This window comes from Trachurus japonicus, chromosome 10 (genome assembly GCF_045865225.1).
Source record: "Trachurus japonicus isolate A0001 chromosome 10, Traja_1.0".
Lineage (NCBI taxonomy): Eukaryota > Metazoa > Chordata > Actinopteri > Carangiformes > Carangidae > Trachurus > Trachurus japonicus.
Genome location: NC_140916.1, coordinates 18,594,068 through 18,613,825, shown reverse-complemented (window position 1 = coordinate 18,613,825; position 19,758 = coordinate 18,594,068). Strand labels below are relative to the sequence as shown.

Sequence of the window (19,758 nt, the reverse complement as noted above, 5' to 3'; positions counted from 1 at the left end):
AGGGTTTTATGTTCCAGGTCCAAGAACCACTACAGTAGATGTTATTTATAAATAATTCATTTTAATCTTATGTATATCTGGTTATTTCATAAATCTTCAAATATGTTTGCATTCCAGGTAAGGGTCTTCTGCAAAAGTGCACATTTATCAAAAAGGCCATAGGGTTTTCATGAGCTGTCTACAAATGCATAAAAAACAATTCGGTTTTGTTTCATCTTCGCTCTCCTCCTCAGCACCTTAACACCTGAGAAAAAGAGAAAACTTTTTTTTAAATCCTCCTCCCAGTATTTACGTAACCATCAACACCATAACTGTGCCCAATTCTGATAGGATACAGTGAATGGAGGTGTTACCTGATGTGGGTCCACAGTCACTTTGATTAAGGCCAAAGAATAAATGCTAAAGAGAAAAACAAAAAGAGGAACAAAAACTAAGGGAACACAAAGGGTTTAATAAACAGATGAAAAAAGGAGAGAGAAAGAGAGAGAGAAAATGGTGTCAAAAACTTTAGATAACAATACACAACATCAGAAGATTGGATATTAAACTCCCTCTCTTCCCTTGTCCAGTTACAGTTCACACTTTGGCTACAAGCCATGACACAAAGCTTCTTAAAAAGACACAAATAAAATTGAATCTGTACCTTTTCCTCTATTTCCTTTATTTGTCTCTTTTGCAAGTCAATCCTGTCCTCCAGCTCTCTAATTCTCTGCAACGCAAAAACAGAAGTGGTTAGGTGGTCAATATGTGTTCATTCAGCCACAGTCATTCCTTCACGTATATAAAGAAACAGGTAACAAACAGTTAACAGGACCACAATTCAGCTATTCCTGTAACTACTCCAAATAGTCTGCCTCCTTCCCATCATGCCCCCTGTCTCCATGGTAGCTGTGTTGGGTAAGAATGGGCTGCCATGGTAACTGAAGAGTAGCTTTGAGTGTGAACAGTGGAAGTGAGTCTACAGTATATGTGAGACTTTGCACCTGAGCAGCTTATTCACTGAGTCTGCTGTTTAAATAGCACATGTGCTTCAGCAGCTCTTCTCTCTTGTCCACAGAAAATAGGAGGAATACGAATTCACATGGACAGGAATGATAAATACAAGCTTCTGAATTTAATGTCATCTGAATGCTTCAGCAGACGACAGTTCAAGGGCAACAAAAAAAAAAGGGCCCACTAAAACTGGACTAATTTGGACTAATTTCTGGACTGAGCTGCAGATAACATTTGCTATTTCCATCTTTAGAGTCTTTAAAAGTATTTTGGTTTGTTAGTTTGTATTTGATGAGCTGATTAATACTGTTAGTAAGTTAGAGTCGAACTAATTCAGATGAAGTTTAAGGTGCTGTGGTTCGTGATGTGGTTAATGAACATATTGTGCAAGCCATGAGTGTAAAAGCTACAGTGAGGGCTGCAGTGTGGAGGGATACTGAGGGAGTGGGGGTGGGGGTACTCAGATCACAGTGACACACACACACACACACACACACACACACACACACACACACACACACACACACACACACACACACACACACACACACTCTCTCATCTCACGTGTCCACTTCCACATATGCACTTACAGGTAGACTTACAGGCACCACACACAGGGATACTGCATCTTTTTCAGAGCACCAGAGGTCTGGTGGGGTCAGACGACTCAGACAGGTACCAGGGGTCAGATTAGGGATGGGCAGGGCTCAGTAACCTGACTCAGTTTGTCATAAGCCTTACCTGCTGGGCCTGCTGTAGGAGCTCCATGCGCTCCTGTAAGATCTGACTGTCATACTGCCGGCTCTGCCGGAGAATCTGACGCCGCAGCTTGTCCACGGCTAGCCTCAGCTCCTCCCTCTGCCTGTCTGTCAGCGACTCAGCCACCGCTCGGCATGCCGGCTGCTCCTGCTGCAGAGCGCTATACAGCGTGGCCTCCAGCTCCTCGATCCTCTGCACAGCCACCCACATACAGATACACAAACGCACAAACATACATACACACACGGACGTGCACATGCACATGCAGAAACCCACACAGGCATGCACAAGCACACACATGGAGGCACACACACACACACACACACAGACAGACAGACACACATATGCGCACGCACGCACACACACGCACACACACGCACACACACACACACACATACACACTACTGTGACCATGGCAGATATGGAGAACACTGTTCCACTTTATGTTGGGTGTTAGACTTGGCTTTCACATGGTAACTTCATTATACTAACAACACAAAGCCTGTTTTTATTCTCCACCGTCTCCTCACTCTCTCAGAAAAGTTACCATGTAAAAAAGCATGCTTTCACCAACACAATATAAAGTGGGACCATAAACATAAACCAACACCAAAACTGACCGATAAAATGGTTAGAGTTACATGGAGAGTGTTAACTGTTTTCTGGGTACAGCCTATTTAAGTCAGTGGGAGGGGACAACGTTTTAAAAAATCTCACATTGGAATCATATTACCTCTTTGTCTAGATTTTCTCTTAACTTCAACTAAGTGGCCACTTAAAGTTGCACATGATATTCAGAGACATTATAGCTTCCTATTCTCTGCAATTAAATAACGTAAATCAGTGATGGGCCTTCTATGGAGATAAAAGAGAATTAGGTTGGAAATAAACAAGAGGCCAAATACCTCGGCCACTTTCTCATAGATTGTTTGCAGAATTTAGACTTCAGTGGTAAAAGATGCAGTATCCCGACACAATCTGACAGATTTTTCCGTCATGGAGCATGTTGCATTCATGATGTTTAATGACATCCCAAATGTTTATGTCGTGCTGAAATGATAATGTTGCACCCCCACATTCCTGAATCATTTTTATCATTATGCCTTGTACACAACCTTGCTGAGTGTTGCTATTAATATATATAGATGATTTCTTTATGGGTGCATTGTTATTAGAGTGGCCTTGGCCATCCTCTGTATATAGGGACATGTCATACTGCTGCAGGCTCCATACCATGTAGGCCTGGTCTAAGGCTTGCTTCCTATAGTCCAGCTCCTCCTCCAGAAATCCTTTCTGCTTACTGAACAGCTCCTGCAACAAGATGGGATAAAATATAACACAAGGGCTGGTATCACAACAAACAGTACCATGCACCATGTGTGTTAAATTTCACAGTCTGGATAGGAGTGTGTACATCTGACATACTGTATACTCTAATGGAAAAATTATTTTTTACCTTGTCATTTTCCAGGTCGATCATCTTCTGTGTGAGAGCGGCTTCTGTGCTATCTATCTTTTTTAACCACTGTAGGGATTGGGGGGAAAGTGGATAAGATAAGTTAGATTTAAAAAAAATATTTTACATCCATATTTACTTCAACAAAAATGACTCAAACGAAGTGGCTGCATTGGTAATAAATAAAGTGCTAAAGCGATGCATGTCCACTGGGTGTCAGTAAAGACACACCACATTAGAGTGACTGACCTTTTCACACAGAGAGATCACTGTCCCAGCCTGGATCACTGCCACTTGTTCTTCATTTCTGAGATTCTACACGAAATATAATTAGGGAAGAGTTATCAGAACTTATAACTATGTCTATGATATTTAAAATGGGTATTAGTTGTTATAATACTCCAACAATGTGTGAACTCACTCCATTATCTCCCAAGATGTCAAGTTTCTTCATCAGCTCAGGGATGATTACATCCTGCACAGAGGTCAAAACCAGACCTGTGATGTTGAATGTATTAAAAGAGCCTTATTGGAGAAAAAGGTGTGTTTTGTGAGTGTGTTTTCACCTTGATCCCCTCCTGGTGGCAGTAGATCTGCAGGGCACTGCTACTGTTCTCGGGGAACGCAGACATGTGGAGATTGAGGGCAGGAGATCTGCGCTCCCTCTCCTACAGGGGGCACATGCAGTGTTAATACTCACATACACACACTTGCACGTAAAACTGAGCATCATCAGTACATTTCAACCAGATATTAAAGTTCATCACACTGTACCACTGGTGGTGAGCAGTGAGACACAAACTGGGAGTGACACATACTTCATGTAAGTGAGTGGAAATGGGAGTGAATGTGGGTTTTACTTACATGACACTCAAAACATGTTCAGGATCTGCCAAATGAGGGATGGGGAAACCCATGGTTTTAAATAAGAAAACCAAACCAAACCAAACCAAAAAAAAAAGAAAATCACAACACATGCTGAAACTTATGAATATCCAAAGTCAGACGGAGTTGCCACATAAACAGTGTAAAATCAACTTATGGGATTTATTGATTGACTGATTATTATTATTATTATTATTATTATTATCATTAGCAAATACAACTAGATTTGATTTGTGTAAGATGGCTGACTTCCTCCTACACATGTATATTGCAACCTTAAATATGAACATGATTTAAAAGTTAAACAACAATACAAATCCGAAACAAAACGTAGGACATGCATGCAAAAATGAGAGACAAAATGAACAAAGATGGGAATGGAGGGTGAACTTAAATACATTTTTATTCAGTTAAAATTATATTCATCTTAACACAACATTCTTTCATTTTAAGAAATATTCCAGTTCAGTGGAGGGGGCTAAATACACAGCTGCCATGCAAAACAAGGAAAACACATACAGATGCATACAGAGGACTCAAGTGAGATTCAGTGACCAGTCTGTCTATCTGTCTGTACGTCTGTCTGTCTGTCCAGTGAGTCACTGTATGTACGTCTTGCGTCTGGAGCTGACATTGTTGTTGTCGCCTCCCGGTGACAATTTGACGCTGGTACAGTCTCTTACTTCCAATTCCAGCACCCTGAACTCCAGTAGCTCGTTCTGGTCCCGGGCATCCTGAACCTCCGCCTGCAGCCGTGACTCAGCCTGTTGCAACGCACACATCTATGGACACACATACACACACATATCATTGTAACACACTAAATAGTATGTGAGTGTTTACACCGCGTTAACAGCAATGGCTAAGAATAATGGATGTCCTGGAGTGGTTAGTTTATGTATTTAAATTAGCAATTAAGTTTAATCTCAAATTCACAATCTCCAAAGGAGCACTGAATCTGCTCCGCTGTTAATTTGCTTTTCTCCACAGCTTGAGGCCATGTTGTGGTTGGTTTTACTTTATTTTCCCCTGTACCCAAAGAACGCAGCACTCAGGTGGAGTATTGAACTAAAGTTAACTACAGCTTTGATTCTATTGAAAGCATTTATCCTCTTCTTTATATCTGTTTGCTCATGCAGATTCTGATTTAAATAGTGCATATATTCTAACCATGTTTATATTTCTCAGTGAAGCATGGTTTCGGTATCATTCATAAATAAATAAATCCGGTACTGTGACACTACAAATATTGAGAAATTCAGCCCTGATTGAAGTTCAGCACACAGAGATGCCATGACATCTTGGCAATAAAGTGATGCATTTTAGTAGGTTTATGTGATCTACCTTCTCATGGAGTTCCTGGTTGGTCCTGAGCAAGTACTGCTTCTCCTCCACCCACTTTGAATCCTGCCGTAACAACCAAACACAACATCAGCAAGAAATGACAACTGGCAAGGACAGGAAAGGAAGGACAGCATCCCGACAACCAGGTATAATGGATGAAAATCAGCCAGTTCAAACCTACATGTGACATATTTCTATTGTATTTTCACATGACACATGCAAAAGTAACATAGACACAAACAGACAGGAACAGTATGGCGGCAGCATAAGTTTATTGATCCAGAGAAATAAATAAAGCCCACTCCTGAGTTAACAGAGAGAAAAAAAGAGCTGAATTCACAGTCATCCAGAGTTCACAGTAACAGGAGGAGCAGAAGGCAATCTGAGAGCAGCAAATCAAAGTAACAGAGGATCAAGCCACAGTAAAACAGGCATCATGCAGTAAAATGCAGTAACACAAAGAAAAAAGTGTATTGATAAGAATGCATCATAATAGTTTCAGTGTCCCTCTTGACATACTGTAGCTATGCTAATAATTACCAGCATTTCTTTAAATACTGTTTATGTATTTTAGACAAAAAAAAAGGTTTTCTTCTATACATTAGTAGGTTTGGCCTCAGACCAAAATGTTTCATGATGACAAATTAAATAAACTAAAATCAATGTAAATTGTGTATTTTCATATGTGAGACATTACTGGATTAAGATTTTTGCATATTAATCTACTGCTGACAGGAATCAAAGTGGTTGGGACTCACTCTCTGTGGCCAGCAGCACAGAGAGGCCCAGTGAGAAACACCACCAACAGGAACAGGAAGGACAGAGGGTGAGGCAGAGCATGCAGGCACAGAGCCGTGACGCCACACATGCATGAAGTGACATTACAGGATTCTGCGGTAGACCTGGTCGGCATAGCGCCAGCCCAGGACCAGAGCAGCCAGACAGACATGCAGGAGGGCCAGTGAGAGCAGGACCACAGAGCTCCTCTCCCCATCCCTCCTCTTTGTTACCTGCCCCCTCTCTGCCAAGGCCTTCTCCAGGTCGATAATCTTGGCCTGGCAGCTGCTGAGCTCCGACTGCAGCTGTTCACGAGTCTGTGGGAGGGAAGATCGGCCATCAGGGACCAAATCAGACAGGAGAGGAATAGAAACTGAAAACTTTACGAGGCCTAAAATATCAAGCTCTATTCACTGGGGGAATGGTAAAGGTGGCAGAGGGAGATTATAAATGATGGTACAAACCCTGGCTTCCCTCTCAGCATCCAGAGAGCCGCCGGTCTGCTCTTGCAGGAGGGCGTAGGCCCGTTGAAGAGCCTGGTACTCTCTGGTGAGTTGACGGAAACGAAGCTCTGACTCCTCACGGGAGATACTCTGTGGTACCAAGAGGGACAGTGTGAAGCTTACACACAAACCTTTTTCTCTATCTTTACTGTATCTCTGATTCTGTAAATGTTAATGTGCTGCCTTGATTTTGTCGTTACTTCACCTCCTCTGCCGACTGAACTACACACAGAATACAACTGAAGGGATTTCTTTGAATGTGGACAATAACATTTCTTACCTCTTCCAGATCTTCCTCTGGGGTGGCAGGTGTGCGGTCAGTGAGGTCGGTGTTATAGGAGGTGAGAGAGGAAGTCTCAGAGTCTATGGATTCCTCATCAAATCCAAAATACGTCTCCACAACATGCCTCTGTAGTACAGAATAGAGGAGAGAAGAATTTGTGCATTGTAATGACACATTTTCTGGAGATAGCCTTGAATATTTGAATGAAAAAGTCAAACATTCAATCCGACTGTATTACACCTGATTTCATGTGTTACAATTGCCATTTTGAATTCACTGATGTGTTTAAATCCACCATATGCATGACTTAGTTTCAAAAATACTTTCTTCTGTAACACTTCATCAACATTTTGTCTAATCCAGGCACTTTCTCACTCTCTCATTTATCTCAGTATAAAGAAATCTGATTTTATCAGATCAAGTCTCTGCAGGTTTGTTTTTGTTTTTTCTGTAGAGTCCTTACCATCATGTTTATAAGTCATCTCCTGGCAACCAGAGAAGTAAAGACAGACCAGGGCACACAGGCAAATGAAGGAAGAGAAGTAGAGGATAAAGAGGATGTACTCCGTCATTGTGCTACCAAAAAAAACCCCCTGTAAACTAAAAACAAACCCCCAGATTATGTTTATAATGTGCTGGACTACCCGCGCTGATCTTTACAGCGCTCCACAAGCCTGTCGGAAAAAGAACAAGTGCTTTCCGTCCTACTCCCACATAAAACTGAAAAGCTGACAACAAAGCTCCTGGTTACAATCAAACGACTCCTACAGAAAAAGCAAAAGGAGAGCTTCTGTTTTCTTCTGTCTTCGAGCTCGCGTAATCTGCTTCTGTGCTAAATCCCCCCAAAAAAGAGTAACAAATTTCTGTGTGCAAGTCGAAGAGCCAAACTGCGATGCCCAAACCCGCATCCACCTCGACATGTCGACAAACAGGTTTTAGCAGCAGAAAGATGGGAGACTCCTCCTCCCAACAACATCACAGGCTCTAAAACGCTCCCCGAGGCTTCAGCCCAAACATGCACACTCAGACGCACAAAAGCATCACAGCAATTATTCTCTTCTAACAACCCTCTCAATCAATTTGTTATTTCCATCCCTTTCTCTCTTTATTCACACACTTGGGAAGACCAGAGAAACAAAAGAAACAAACTGCTGCCCACAAATTACATCTTTGTCATGTATGCAACCACAGTCATAAAATTACACAAAATTTACATAGCTGACAAAGAATTGTAGTAAATGTAATGCTTCACTGGCTGTGGGAATTGTTCATGCTGTGTGTGTGTTCAGAGTGACGCTCCCAGCTGTGAGGGGATGCTGTCATAACTGTCTCCTGAGGCCAATTAAATACAAACTAACACACACACACACAATCAAATGAAAACAGCACTGGAGCCTCAGTCGTGCACAGACAAGGTAGTTGCCTAGTTACACACCACTCGGTTAACTGAGTTTTTAAAGCACTGCTGGACACTTACTTTTGAAAGTTTGAGCGGTTTCCTCCTGTTTTTTTTAGTCATCACCAAACGATCACGTTCCTACAAACAAGCACACAGCCGATCAGACTTGAGATTCAGAAGAGCTTGATGAGCTGCATGAGCTTTCTGCAACATTAAGTGATAATGTCAGACAGCAAACAATACTACCTACTGTACTAAGAGTAAATCATTTAGCTTAAAGCTCTACAAAAGCATTAGTATTTTCTAATCAATTGGGTTGTGATGGGAAGGTAATGAACTGAATTTAATTCAAGATACTAATAATACTGAATGTTAACTTTGCACTTGTACTGAGGAAACAAGACAGAAAAGAGCAGGAATTAGCATCTGTTAGGTATAATGTGATGCCTGCATTTAAAGAGGAGCAATGCAAATCACTCTATATGTGATTTTATATCATACTGATATTTTGTGATATAATAGTTTTCCTGGAAAATCAACACTAAAGACATCATCGTATGTATGTATTGACAGCATTCTTCCAAATGGCCTGTACATCAAGACCACAGTAAAGCAAAATTATCATGGGGCTGACAAAATGAGTATGTGATATCATACAGTAGCCTATATCCCAATGTAGAATGAACTTTGATTATCTAATGAAAATTCACATTAAAAACTCCACCGTGAGACTAGAAGAGGAGCGCTTGACTCCTGGTGGTTTGAGTTACAATCCTGACCTGCGTGAGCTCGTCTATGATGCCACGTTGCTCAGCAACCTGCAGCTTGAGGAACTCCACTTCCTGTTCCTCGTGGGCATGGCTCAGGTCTGTCAGGGAGCTTGGCCGCTTAAGCTGTGGTTGAATGGCTTGTTGTGAAGGCGGCCGTGAGGCTTTTTCCTTCTGAGGGAGAGACGTAGAGAGAGAGAGAGAAATGTGTCATGCTTTTCCTGAAATAGCCACTAGAGGTCCTGTTTCTAGCTGAATGAAATTCTCAGTGATGCTCAAGGTGCCACAACAAACGCCTCCTTCTCTACAGATGAAAGCTAAAGTAGCTGCTATTTTCTTCTAGTGTCTGAACTTTGAATTCATCTTTAACTACAAAGAGGAGACAGACAACAGAGAGCAGGAGTAAACCACATGCTCACCATCTCTGCATTCTCTCGACTCAGGTTCTTAAGTTTCTCCTCCATGCGTTGTAGTGTTTGCAAGAGGTCGTCATTCTTCTTGGACAGGCGCTTGTTCTTTTCGAACATGGGCTTCATCTGGCTCTCTGCCTCTCGCACCCGCTTTAACTGGACAGAGGAAGGAAACAGGAGGGAAACGGTGTTATCTTCAGTCTTGACTTTCTAGCCACACAGAAAGATTGATCGGGAGCGGAAAGACCAAGGGTGGCGTCATGTGTGTACTGTCTGCTTATCTGTTCTTATCTGTGTGTACCTGGACACATGCCTACAATCACATGAATGTATTTCTGCACGTGTGTTACTCACTAGTTCATTCCGCTCGTCGGCCAGCAGGGCATTTCTGTCCTCCAGCTTCCTGATGACCGAGTGCAGCTCTGCGATCTTCAGCTGGAACCTCCTCGTGTCGCGCTCCTCGGCCTCCTGTTGAGCAGGGGGGAGAGGAGAGGAGGAGGAAGACAAAAACTGAACAAAGGGAATACATGCAGACAGGCAGGCAGGCAGGTAATGGAGACGGATGAGAGAGAGGGAGTGAGGGGACGACGGATGAGTTGGCATGTCACAGTGTGTCTGTGAACCTGTGCAGTATACACAGTATATCTGTGTGAATGTATGAGCTGTATTTGCATTTGTGATGGAGGGGACAGTCCAGTGTGGAGACATCCAAGACGGTCTTACATCTTCATAGAAACAAATTCAATAACAGGAGTCTCTGAATTTCCCTAAAAAAACACATGGTGGTGTGGATCTGACATCTGGATCTTTGTATGCGTGTTTGTCAAAAGCTGTCACATAAATTATGTAGAACATGTGCCACATTTCAAATTTGACTTTGTTCCTGCGTTTACCTGGTTGTTGAGCAGGTCACCGTTGTCTCCCAGCCCAGGCACCACCTCTCTCTTGGGGCTGCCGTGGTTGTGTCTCTCGGCTTCTCGTACCTGGCCCAGCTGCTCGTCCAGGGCTTCCTTCTGCAGCTGGAGCTTCTGGGCGTAGCCCGCCTGCACCCCCAGCTCTCTCTCCAGAGCACCCACCACCCGGTCTTTTGCCTTCAACTCATCCATCTACAAGGATTAAGAGTGACAGGGCGGTGAGCGATGGTCAGTCAGACAGTTGTCCAGTAAATCCTTGTGACAACCCGCATTATTCTTGCTGAAAATATTATGATAAATGATACTTTTTAGTTTAGACATTTCTAAATGCTGCGGACAGAAATTTCAAAAAATATCTTGATCTCTATTTTTCACTAGTTTTACCACCAGTGTGTGTGTGTTTACAGTAATGAAGTTTGGTTTTCTTCTGTTGGTGGAAACAAATAGTGTCAGTGTGATTTAACGTTGTTAGCCCAATGTCCCACAGTTTCCACCATCAGTCTAACAACATCCACAGTCCGAAGGCTGAGAAGAGAATGATGGAGTGACAGTGTTTTGGATTTTAAGAAAGTGTCCTTTAGCTCACTAATAGACTAGCTTTTTCTTTCTTGTTCTGTGTTAACACAGCCTCTTCTGACAAATGTTCCCACTTCCCATCACATTTTGTTCTTTAGCGCTGGTATTTCCTGCACTGAACATTTCTATAACGCCTGTTATTTATAGCCATACTGTATGTAATGGGGTTAATGAGTAATAATAGCATGGACACTGTTTTATTTTGGCAGATAAGCACCACATGGTGAGATAGACAGTGCAGCAATTAGCCTGCAATTTTCAGGATGACCAGATAAACTCTGGGCAGGGACTGAACTTTAGAAGCAGGAAAACAGATGTTGGTGTGTGAGGAACTTTGGTGATATTCAAATGTGGTCGGCACAGACAAGGACTATGAAAATAACAGCTGCTGGATTTATCAAGCTGACCAATCACTGAGTAATAATAACATGTGGTTTATAGGGCAGCTCTGTCTTTTCATATTATTCATTACAGCTTCCTATTTTGTAATTTAGGGGCAGTTCATTCACTGTGATGGACATAACAGGACATGTTTTTCTTTCCAATAAAGCACCTGAAAAACTATTTTGTCAATCTGTGTGTTTTGCACTAAAATGGATTTAATAACCTTTTAACTTAAAGTTACGATAGTTCTGGGATTGTTTGCTTATTTTACAGAGCCTTCCTCAATCAAATTGTTTCGTAGCATCTAAGGGATATTAATGTAAACAGAAAACAATGTGTCTGGGCAATAATTTTAATTCATTAGTCTTTATCTACCCTGTGGCCACTTTAGATAAGAGGCATGCTTCCCAGCAGCAAGTGGTCTCACCAGTCGGCGGATGTCTCTCTCACAGTCCCGTTTGATACGATGCACCTCATCTTGGTGTTGTTGGTAAGCTGTGCGGAGATCTGCTGCTTTGGCTTTGTCAGCCTGCAGAGCATTTGCCAGCGCCTCCTCAGCCTGCTTCCTGGCTGTCTTCTGTTCCTGGATCTAAAAAGACCACACAGACAGACAAGCAAACACACACACACATAGCCACACCACACCACACCACACAATAATATTGAATACACACAAAAACAACAAAGTGACTTGGGCATTTATAAACATGTGTCCCATCCCATTAAATACTTGTAATGATAGATGCCCTGTTTGTTTGGAGGGTTAATGTGAAACAATAGCTTGGCAACAGGCTTTTCCATCCTGCTTCCTGTTTTTCAGCAGCGAAATTACAAAGGTTTACCCAGTCCCACATCAACACTCCACACAGACACACATTACATACACACACAGAATGACAACTTTCCACAAGAAAAAAAAACAGTTACCGGTAGAACAACATACAATGCCCTTGAAAACATTCAATCGGTGATAGACTTTAGAAACTGACAGCTGATGCCAATGTTGAGGTGTTTTAAATATGGTGAAGTGTGTACTGACAATAAACAGAGAGTTTCTGAGGTGCATTACGCTGGGTTTCTACTTTGTAGAAGGAAGAACATACTAAATATGGAGTGAAAGCAGCATTAGGATTAGGATTATTCTCAAGAGTTAGGCGTTTTAGGGGATATCACAGTGACTACTTCCATATTTTTCCATAATCTATAGCTGAAGCATAATCAACACTGCATTACTGTCACTCGGCTACAACCTACCTCCTGCTGCAGCTTTAGCCTCTCCCCGTCAAAAGCCCTCCTGGCCTCCTCGCGAGCCTCACTGAGAAGAGCGTTTTTGAGTTTATCTGCGGCTCCATCTCTCAGTGCGTTTACAAGCCCCTGGAGCCTTTGCACCTCTGTGTCCCGGATCTTGATGGCCCGCGCCTGCTCGGCCTCATGCTGCCGCGCCAGGCCCTCGCGGACAGCCGCTATCTCGCGTAGTTTTTCTTCGTGGAGTTTGGCACGCAGGTCAGTGATTGCCACGGCATGTTTGTGTTGTTCGAGCTCCCGAGCCTGCCGCTGCTCCTGGAGCCGCTCGCGGAGCTTACAGACCTGGTGGAGACACAGTGAGGACATTTAGTTTGATTGGCCAGGGGGTCAAAGGAAAGAAACCATCACAGGTGACGGTCCGTGACAGTGGCTGGTCCCTGCAGTTATTACATACATATGTCGCTGTGGATAAGACTTATTGTCTTTTTTTATTTGGGTGTTTTACTTGTCTTTTAATTGTTGTACTGTCACTTTATTGCGCTGCTGGGACCTAAGTGCACATTTCCTGTATTCATGTGGAAGCATGTTTTACAAACACAATAAATGAACCTTGAACCTTGAAACAGGGCCTCACCAGTTCAGACATGTAATTAGTCTAATGATAGCCACTTAGCATGGACATGCACTCTAATGTTAGCTAGCCTAGATAAATATGCTCCTATCGGGCTTATCCAGAAATGGGGCCCAGGGAAACTAAAATTACTTCACTAACTGCTTGTTCGTCCTCTTTTGCACAATGTGCATCCTTCTCTATTTTGTGTTAGTGTTAAAAGTTCTTAACGTGTGCTCATTCTCCTTTCTGGTTGATGATACACATTAAGAAGATTGTGTGTGCATGGTTTGTGCATGTGCTTGTCAAATGTATGTTTTGATCGTTGAACTGAATAGTTTGAACTAACGATGACTTTCAAGTTTGTATTTAAAATTAGGGCTGTCCGAAACATCAGCTATCAAGTGATCATTTATTCCTGGATAGGGAGCAGTAGACACTAATATTGAGAACAGTCATGATTCCTGTGCTAGTGAATATTAAATCAGAAAGATTTTTTCCTGCATGCACCTCCTGTTATCTTTGTCTGCTCAGCTGTATTTTTTTAAGAGCATGATGCTTTTTTTATATACAAATTGCCTGGTGTATATATTTTAAGCTTGCCTCAGTAGGAACTGAGCCTCAACCCAACCTTGGTACTGTTCCTGTAACTCTCCCAGTGCAAACACGAAGGAGATGGAGAACATACACTGTACAAGGTTAGGCAAAGCACATTAACAGCTGTGTATCTGTGTACAGTGTTCGATAGACAAGACCAAGAGCCAGTGCAGGGAAATAATGCTGACTGTCCTGACCGACTGATGGCTGTCATTACAATATGTGCATCATAAAATGTAAAATGACTCGTAAATGAGACACTCAATAAAACTAATTACATATCAGCCTCAGAGCATTTGCATCATCAAAGCTCTTGTGAGTATTACTACCTTATCAGTGGACTTAGCTGCAGCTACAAAGCATTTCTACTTTGTGACAGGGAGAATGCATCTAAAATGTTGTTCAAACTGGCCATAATTGTTCTCCTCTTCTATTAGGGACTATTGCACTTCTTCCTCCTCCACCTCACCTTGCTCCGCTCCTGCTGCAGCTCAATCTGGACGTCCATGAGTTTGGTCCTCAGCTCCTCGTTGGTGGCCGGCACCGAGTCAGCCATCACCTCCGATTTCTCCGGCTTCCTTCCCTTCTTCAGGGGTGGGGCCGCAGGGGGTGTGGATGATGACATAGCACTCCAGCCGCCCGGTCAGGACGGACATAAGAGTGCCAGGTGTAGCAAAACGGAGGAGAGAGTCAGTCGCTGCTCCTCCTCCTCGCTGCGAGACCCAGCATCATCATCATGTGGTTGTCGAACCTACATCATTGCTGGAGGATGCTGAGAGTTTCTGTTTTTGACCGAGACAGACAGACAGATAGACAAACAGAGGGAAGAGTTGGAAAAAAGGGTGAGTCAGTGTTAAAAGAACTGGGTTAACGAAACTATTCTGCACAATACACTGGACCCCGGCCACATGACACACTCCAGCCTGGGGAAAACAGACTATTTTTGGGACTAACATTTACACTCTCCACTGTCACCCTCTTCTCTCCAACATATACACGTGGGCCATTTATCATCCTCCTGTTCCAGTCCCTGAGCTGCAGTTAGAAGCTCCACAGTGCATGAAAATGTGTCTGGCCACCATGGCTACAGTCCCTCCTCGCCTCCAACATCTCACTGGACCCTTCTCTCCTTCTGTGAATGAAGAAATTCAGCTTTTTCTGTGGTGAGGGTTGACGTTCCTCTGGTCAGAGATTCCATGATGTGTTCTTGGCCCTGCAAACTAAAGGAATAAACGCCAGGCTGAGCATTACTGTACAACTGAACCACACATACCAGGGCAAACACCAAAGGAGTGTTAGTGTAGCAATTCCTCCTTCTTTTTTTTGTTGTGATGGCGAGTGTAGTTTTTGGCTTATTTTCTCCTGGATGCGTCGCTCCGATGACACACATTCACTCAGCTCAGAGTGGACTCTAATCTCTTTCCTGGAATGAATTGTAACCCAGTAACCCTGCAGCCTTTCTGATGACTGTGAAATAAATAATGCAACAATGAGGGAGCTGAGGCATTAAGACTGTAGTAGCCGCCATCTTTTTCTACACACACATTACCGACCATTCATACAACATACACAGATGGCAGTAACAGTTACCAAGGCAACCATTGCTCTAAAAAAAAACCTCCATCTCTCTTATAGCAAAGGATGATGGGGAGGAGAAGTCTCGCACACAGACACACACAACTGCATTCATATAGAGGCTGCACATTTGAAAAACCCACATGTATGCACACACACGATGTTATCTGGTCACATCTCTGAGCCGAGGTTGAGTGAGAGACAGAAATGCGCTGGTGCTGGGGGGCAGGAAAGCTTTCTTCCACATGGATCTTTACACAGCACGCACACTTGGGAGCCAAGGGAAGAGGGAAGAAATCAGAGGGATGGGATTAAGACTATGGGAGAGAAGCAGGAAAGAAGGAAACAGTAGGAGTGCGGTGAAAAACATTCAGACCTCTTCCAGATAAAAACAACCTGCAAACCATGTCCTCTTGCTTTCTCTAACCTCCCCTCATCCCTCCACCCCCCTCACTTACTTGCATGGTGATGTTACCGAGCAGAGACAATCCGTGATCTCACTCTCATTCACAGCGACAGAAAGAGAGAGGGGAGAGAGAGAGATCATTCACACACAGAGAGAGAGAGAGAGCTCTGACACAAGCGCACATTCTCCGAGTCTCAAATAGAACAACTGGGGACAGACGCAGCTGACATCGATTCACAGGCACTGAGGCTCTCTATGTGTATGACGGGCAGACATGTACCCATTTACAACAAGTCAATAAACTTGATGTGCAAGTGCAATCACATCTACTGGAATTGGCACAGGCGCTTTACAAGAACACGCTGCCACCGTTTTCGCTGTTGTTGTTATCCACGCAGCAGCTGAGACCCTGGTGTGGCAGGATGAAATGGCTGAGAGGCAGGACGGCCGGTTTTACTAGTTTTTCTTCAGAGGGGAACGAGGTGTGCACGCTCATTTTACCAACATCTGGAAGCAACAGGCTTCTTAAGTGGTCTCCTGCATATCAACGTTTTGTTTTGTTTTTTGTTTACCCTCACACACTTCAGGCCAGAGCTAGTTTATTTATAACATTTGCTCGCATCACTGCAGGCATCTCGGTCCAAAAATACAGGCTATGGTTTGTTTTTAAAATGCAAGAAAGTCCAGATTTCTCCAGAGATCAACATACGTTCTCCATGAACCTCACACCGTTCCCACAAAGCCTCCTCGAGCCACATGTTCCTAAACTGGAAGCCAGGAGCCAATTCTGAAAGTTTATAGTTCATGGAAAACCAGGAATGTTATATAGGAAACCAGAACATTTTATAGGGGCACCAAGAAGCTAACAAGCACCTTTAATGTTCACAGAAGCAAACAAAAGCCAAAACAGGTCAAAGACCTTAAATTACCTCATTCCCCCAAGTATAAACAGATTTTATTCTTCTATTCCCAAAGTGCCTCAGAGCCTCGAAGTGCAAGTAAACGTCTGCAGACAAAACTGACGGCCAAGTTTTCGTCAATCCTGCCAACACCGATATATTGTTGATATCCCACATTCATAAAAATCACCATGACTCATCGAATCAATCACAAGTCATGTTTCAAAGAGGCTTAAACAAGTGGAATAAAACAGGAACAAAGCCCAAGTACTTTCAAGGCCCATTTAAACGTGGTTAACGTAGCACTGGGACAATCAGCTTAAACAAACAATGGAGCAAAATCCCTCAATGGTGACTGCAGAGAGAGGTGCTGAAGAATTCTGTAGCAACCGAGGAGTTTCACAATTAAGCTAATTGCTGCTTGAGAAATGAACTCTCTGACTCTTTGAGCCACGTTGAAAAAAAAAAGGGAGCAACAAAACGTGTGGCTGAATGTGTACGACATCAGATGAAACTGGCTGCCACTGGTTCAAACTTTGATCCTCTCAGAACAGACTGGACTCAGTGTGACAGACATACAAGTAGTTTCATAACCGCCTCAGGAAATCCGTCTTCACTATGTGAAATGTTACATCACGACACTGGTTAGTGGCGGGTGCCTCTGGGTTTTTGCCTTTTAGCTGAAGGATTGAAATGTGGGATGTGAAAATGTTAAGTGGTGGTAGAATCCGAGGTTTCTAATGTAAACAGATGGAAACTGTTTGAAGCCCTTCCAAAAGAAAAACATGTCTGCCTGCCAGTCGGCAATAAAACTCATTACCCGTTACCTATTACCGTCTCTGGGACATATGGTGGCAGCTTCCCTGAAACCTTTCGGCCGTTTGTTTTTCACTGAGTGTGCAGCTCAACTTAGCAACAAAGTCCTACAATCAAATATCAATAACTATATCAAACCACACCTTTTTGATCAGTGAATACGTTATTTCAATAGTTGTGGGTTAATTTCTTGTTTATCATCTAATTGATTAATTGACTGACTAATCCCTTCAGTTCTTGTTGTATCTTCTTATGTGTCCAACAGAACCGCAACAACCTCACATTTACTGTGTGTGTTTGTCAAATCGACCATTTAAAGACAAGTCCAGTGTGTTGGAATTAGTATTAGTGTTTCAATTTGAGATGTGCTGTTCAATGTTCAGTGTGCTGCTGAGGTGTGTCCCTGTTGCACATGGACTTCAGAAAAAAAAGTCACGCACAATACAAGTGTCAGTACCTGACTACAAACTAGAAGGGCACTGAGAGAGTGCAGACCTCTGACAAGGCCAATGTCAAAACACATAAACCAGATGTCAGAGGAAAATAAATCTAATTCATATTAAGTGATTTGGACTTTCCCCAAAATGGTTTCTTTCTTGGCTCGAGTCCCGTCTCTCCAACAGGTCGGATGCAAATCTGTTTGTGTAATTCTGCTGACAATGTCAAAGAGAGGTTAAAAACGTAACTTCCTCAACAGAGGTAATGGAGACCTGAACCTTGTATCATATTTGCTTGACTAATTTCTTTTAGTCTGCTTTTTCTGACTGTCTGTGATATAAAACATTGTACTTAAAAAGGCCAAGGTGACAATTATAGGTTATAAATGAAAGAGGGACGTCTTTGCATGGTCTCATTCTTCACACACACTTACAGATGGACCCACTCAAGGCTAAATAGACCACACAGACACAGAGAGACTCAGTGTCAAACATTAACTAGGCTTTAGTGAGATATACAGGGCCATTAAATACATAAAAGAGCTGAAAATGGGAGCTCAGACAAAGACTCCTCACTACTCTGTCTGGGTTAAAAATCAACAGTGAGGTGGAAGCACACAGATAGATAGACTCCTGTTTTTACTGCACATTTGTTCTGATGCTTCAAAGCACTGCATGCAGACACACATGAAACACACCTTCTCTCTGTCGTCATATCAGAACCAGCAGAGTGTAAACTGTCAGAGCAGGTCGGACCACACTCTAGAGACATCCCTGCACTGCACAGTCCACAGACACACACACAGCAGTCTAGAGATACACTTAAGACACTGTTAGGATCCCATTGAGAGACTGAGTAACCCAGCCAAGTGCAGCACTAGCGGAGCATATGACCTAAAAAGTACTCTGCCAGCAAAATGACAACAAGTTACTGACCCCGATGACTAGTCAACCCAAACAGATAAACAATAAGTCTCTCACTCGCTCTCTGTCTCTCTAACACACGCACACAACACTACTCAGTTATGCTCTTACTACTTTTACTGCTCAGGATTTAGATACATACCTAGTAAAATGTCAGTGTGCCTGTTCTTGTGGAGGCATTGTGAGTTTTTGGCCTGTATGTGTGTGTGTGTATGCACGCTTTTGCATGCATGGGTGCATCTGTGAGGGTGTGTGTGTGTTAGCAGCAGTGATGGCTGCCTCACCCCCCTCAGGAAGACATGATAGTGCAGTCAGTAATGTGATTAACCTCGCCTGCCTCTCTCTCTCTTTCTCTCTGACTAGCACACGGCACATCAGTCGGTACTGGCTAGTTGTGTTTTACTCTGTCTGGCTAACACATACACATCAACACAAAGTACTATAGACATTTACTCAACTCTCTCCCTCTCTCTCATTAAGAGTGCAGGTTGACATGCCTTCACTAAACAGTTAATTAGGAAGGCAGCACAGCAAAGAGAGAGGAATACACTTGTGAGATGGTTATAGTCCAAAGGGATTATCCTGATGATAGCTGCCTGTCACTCAGGGGAAGGCAGGGGTATGGACAGGGAGATGGGATTATGAATGAAGAATAAATCGGATAAATTGAGTTAGGAAGAGAAGAGGGGAAAAGACAGGGGGTGAGGGGAGAAGAGAGGGCTGGAGGGGTGGAGGACAGGGTGAAAATGCAATGTAAAATAATCATACATGGACATGTGACCTTTTTTTTTGCTCCACC

General features: G+C 43.0%; 1 protein-coding gene across 1 annotated transcript; it reads right to left on the bottom strand.

The window, feature by feature from the left end:
• Positions 1–10: 10 nt before the first annotated feature.
• On the bottom strand, positions 11–14,705 carry jakmip1 (janus kinase and microtubule interacting protein 1). Its single transcript, XM_085789768.1, has 22 exons — positions 14,372–14,705; positions 12,705–13,037; positions 11,878–12,039; positions 10,470–10,682; positions 9,931–10,086; positions 9,564–9,732; positions 9,179–9,324; positions 8,478–8,537; positions 6,998–7,126; positions 6,679–6,807; positions 6,448–6,531; positions 5,438–5,500; positions 4,777–4,875; positions 3,775–3,876; positions 3,630–3,683; positions 3,458–3,523; positions 3,209–3,277; positions 2,986–3,063; positions 1,735–1,944; positions 644–709; positions 354–430; positions 11–244 (listed from the first exon to the last, which is right to left on the bottom strand). Exons 1-21 carry the CDS (start codon positions 14,525–14,527, stop codon positions 380–382), a joined length of 2,595 nt encoding a protein of 864 aa, XP_085645894.1. The 5' UTR covers positions 14,528–14,705; the 3' UTR covers positions 11–244; positions 354–379.
• Between the last annotated feature and the right edge of the window lie 5,053 nt (positions 14,706–19,758).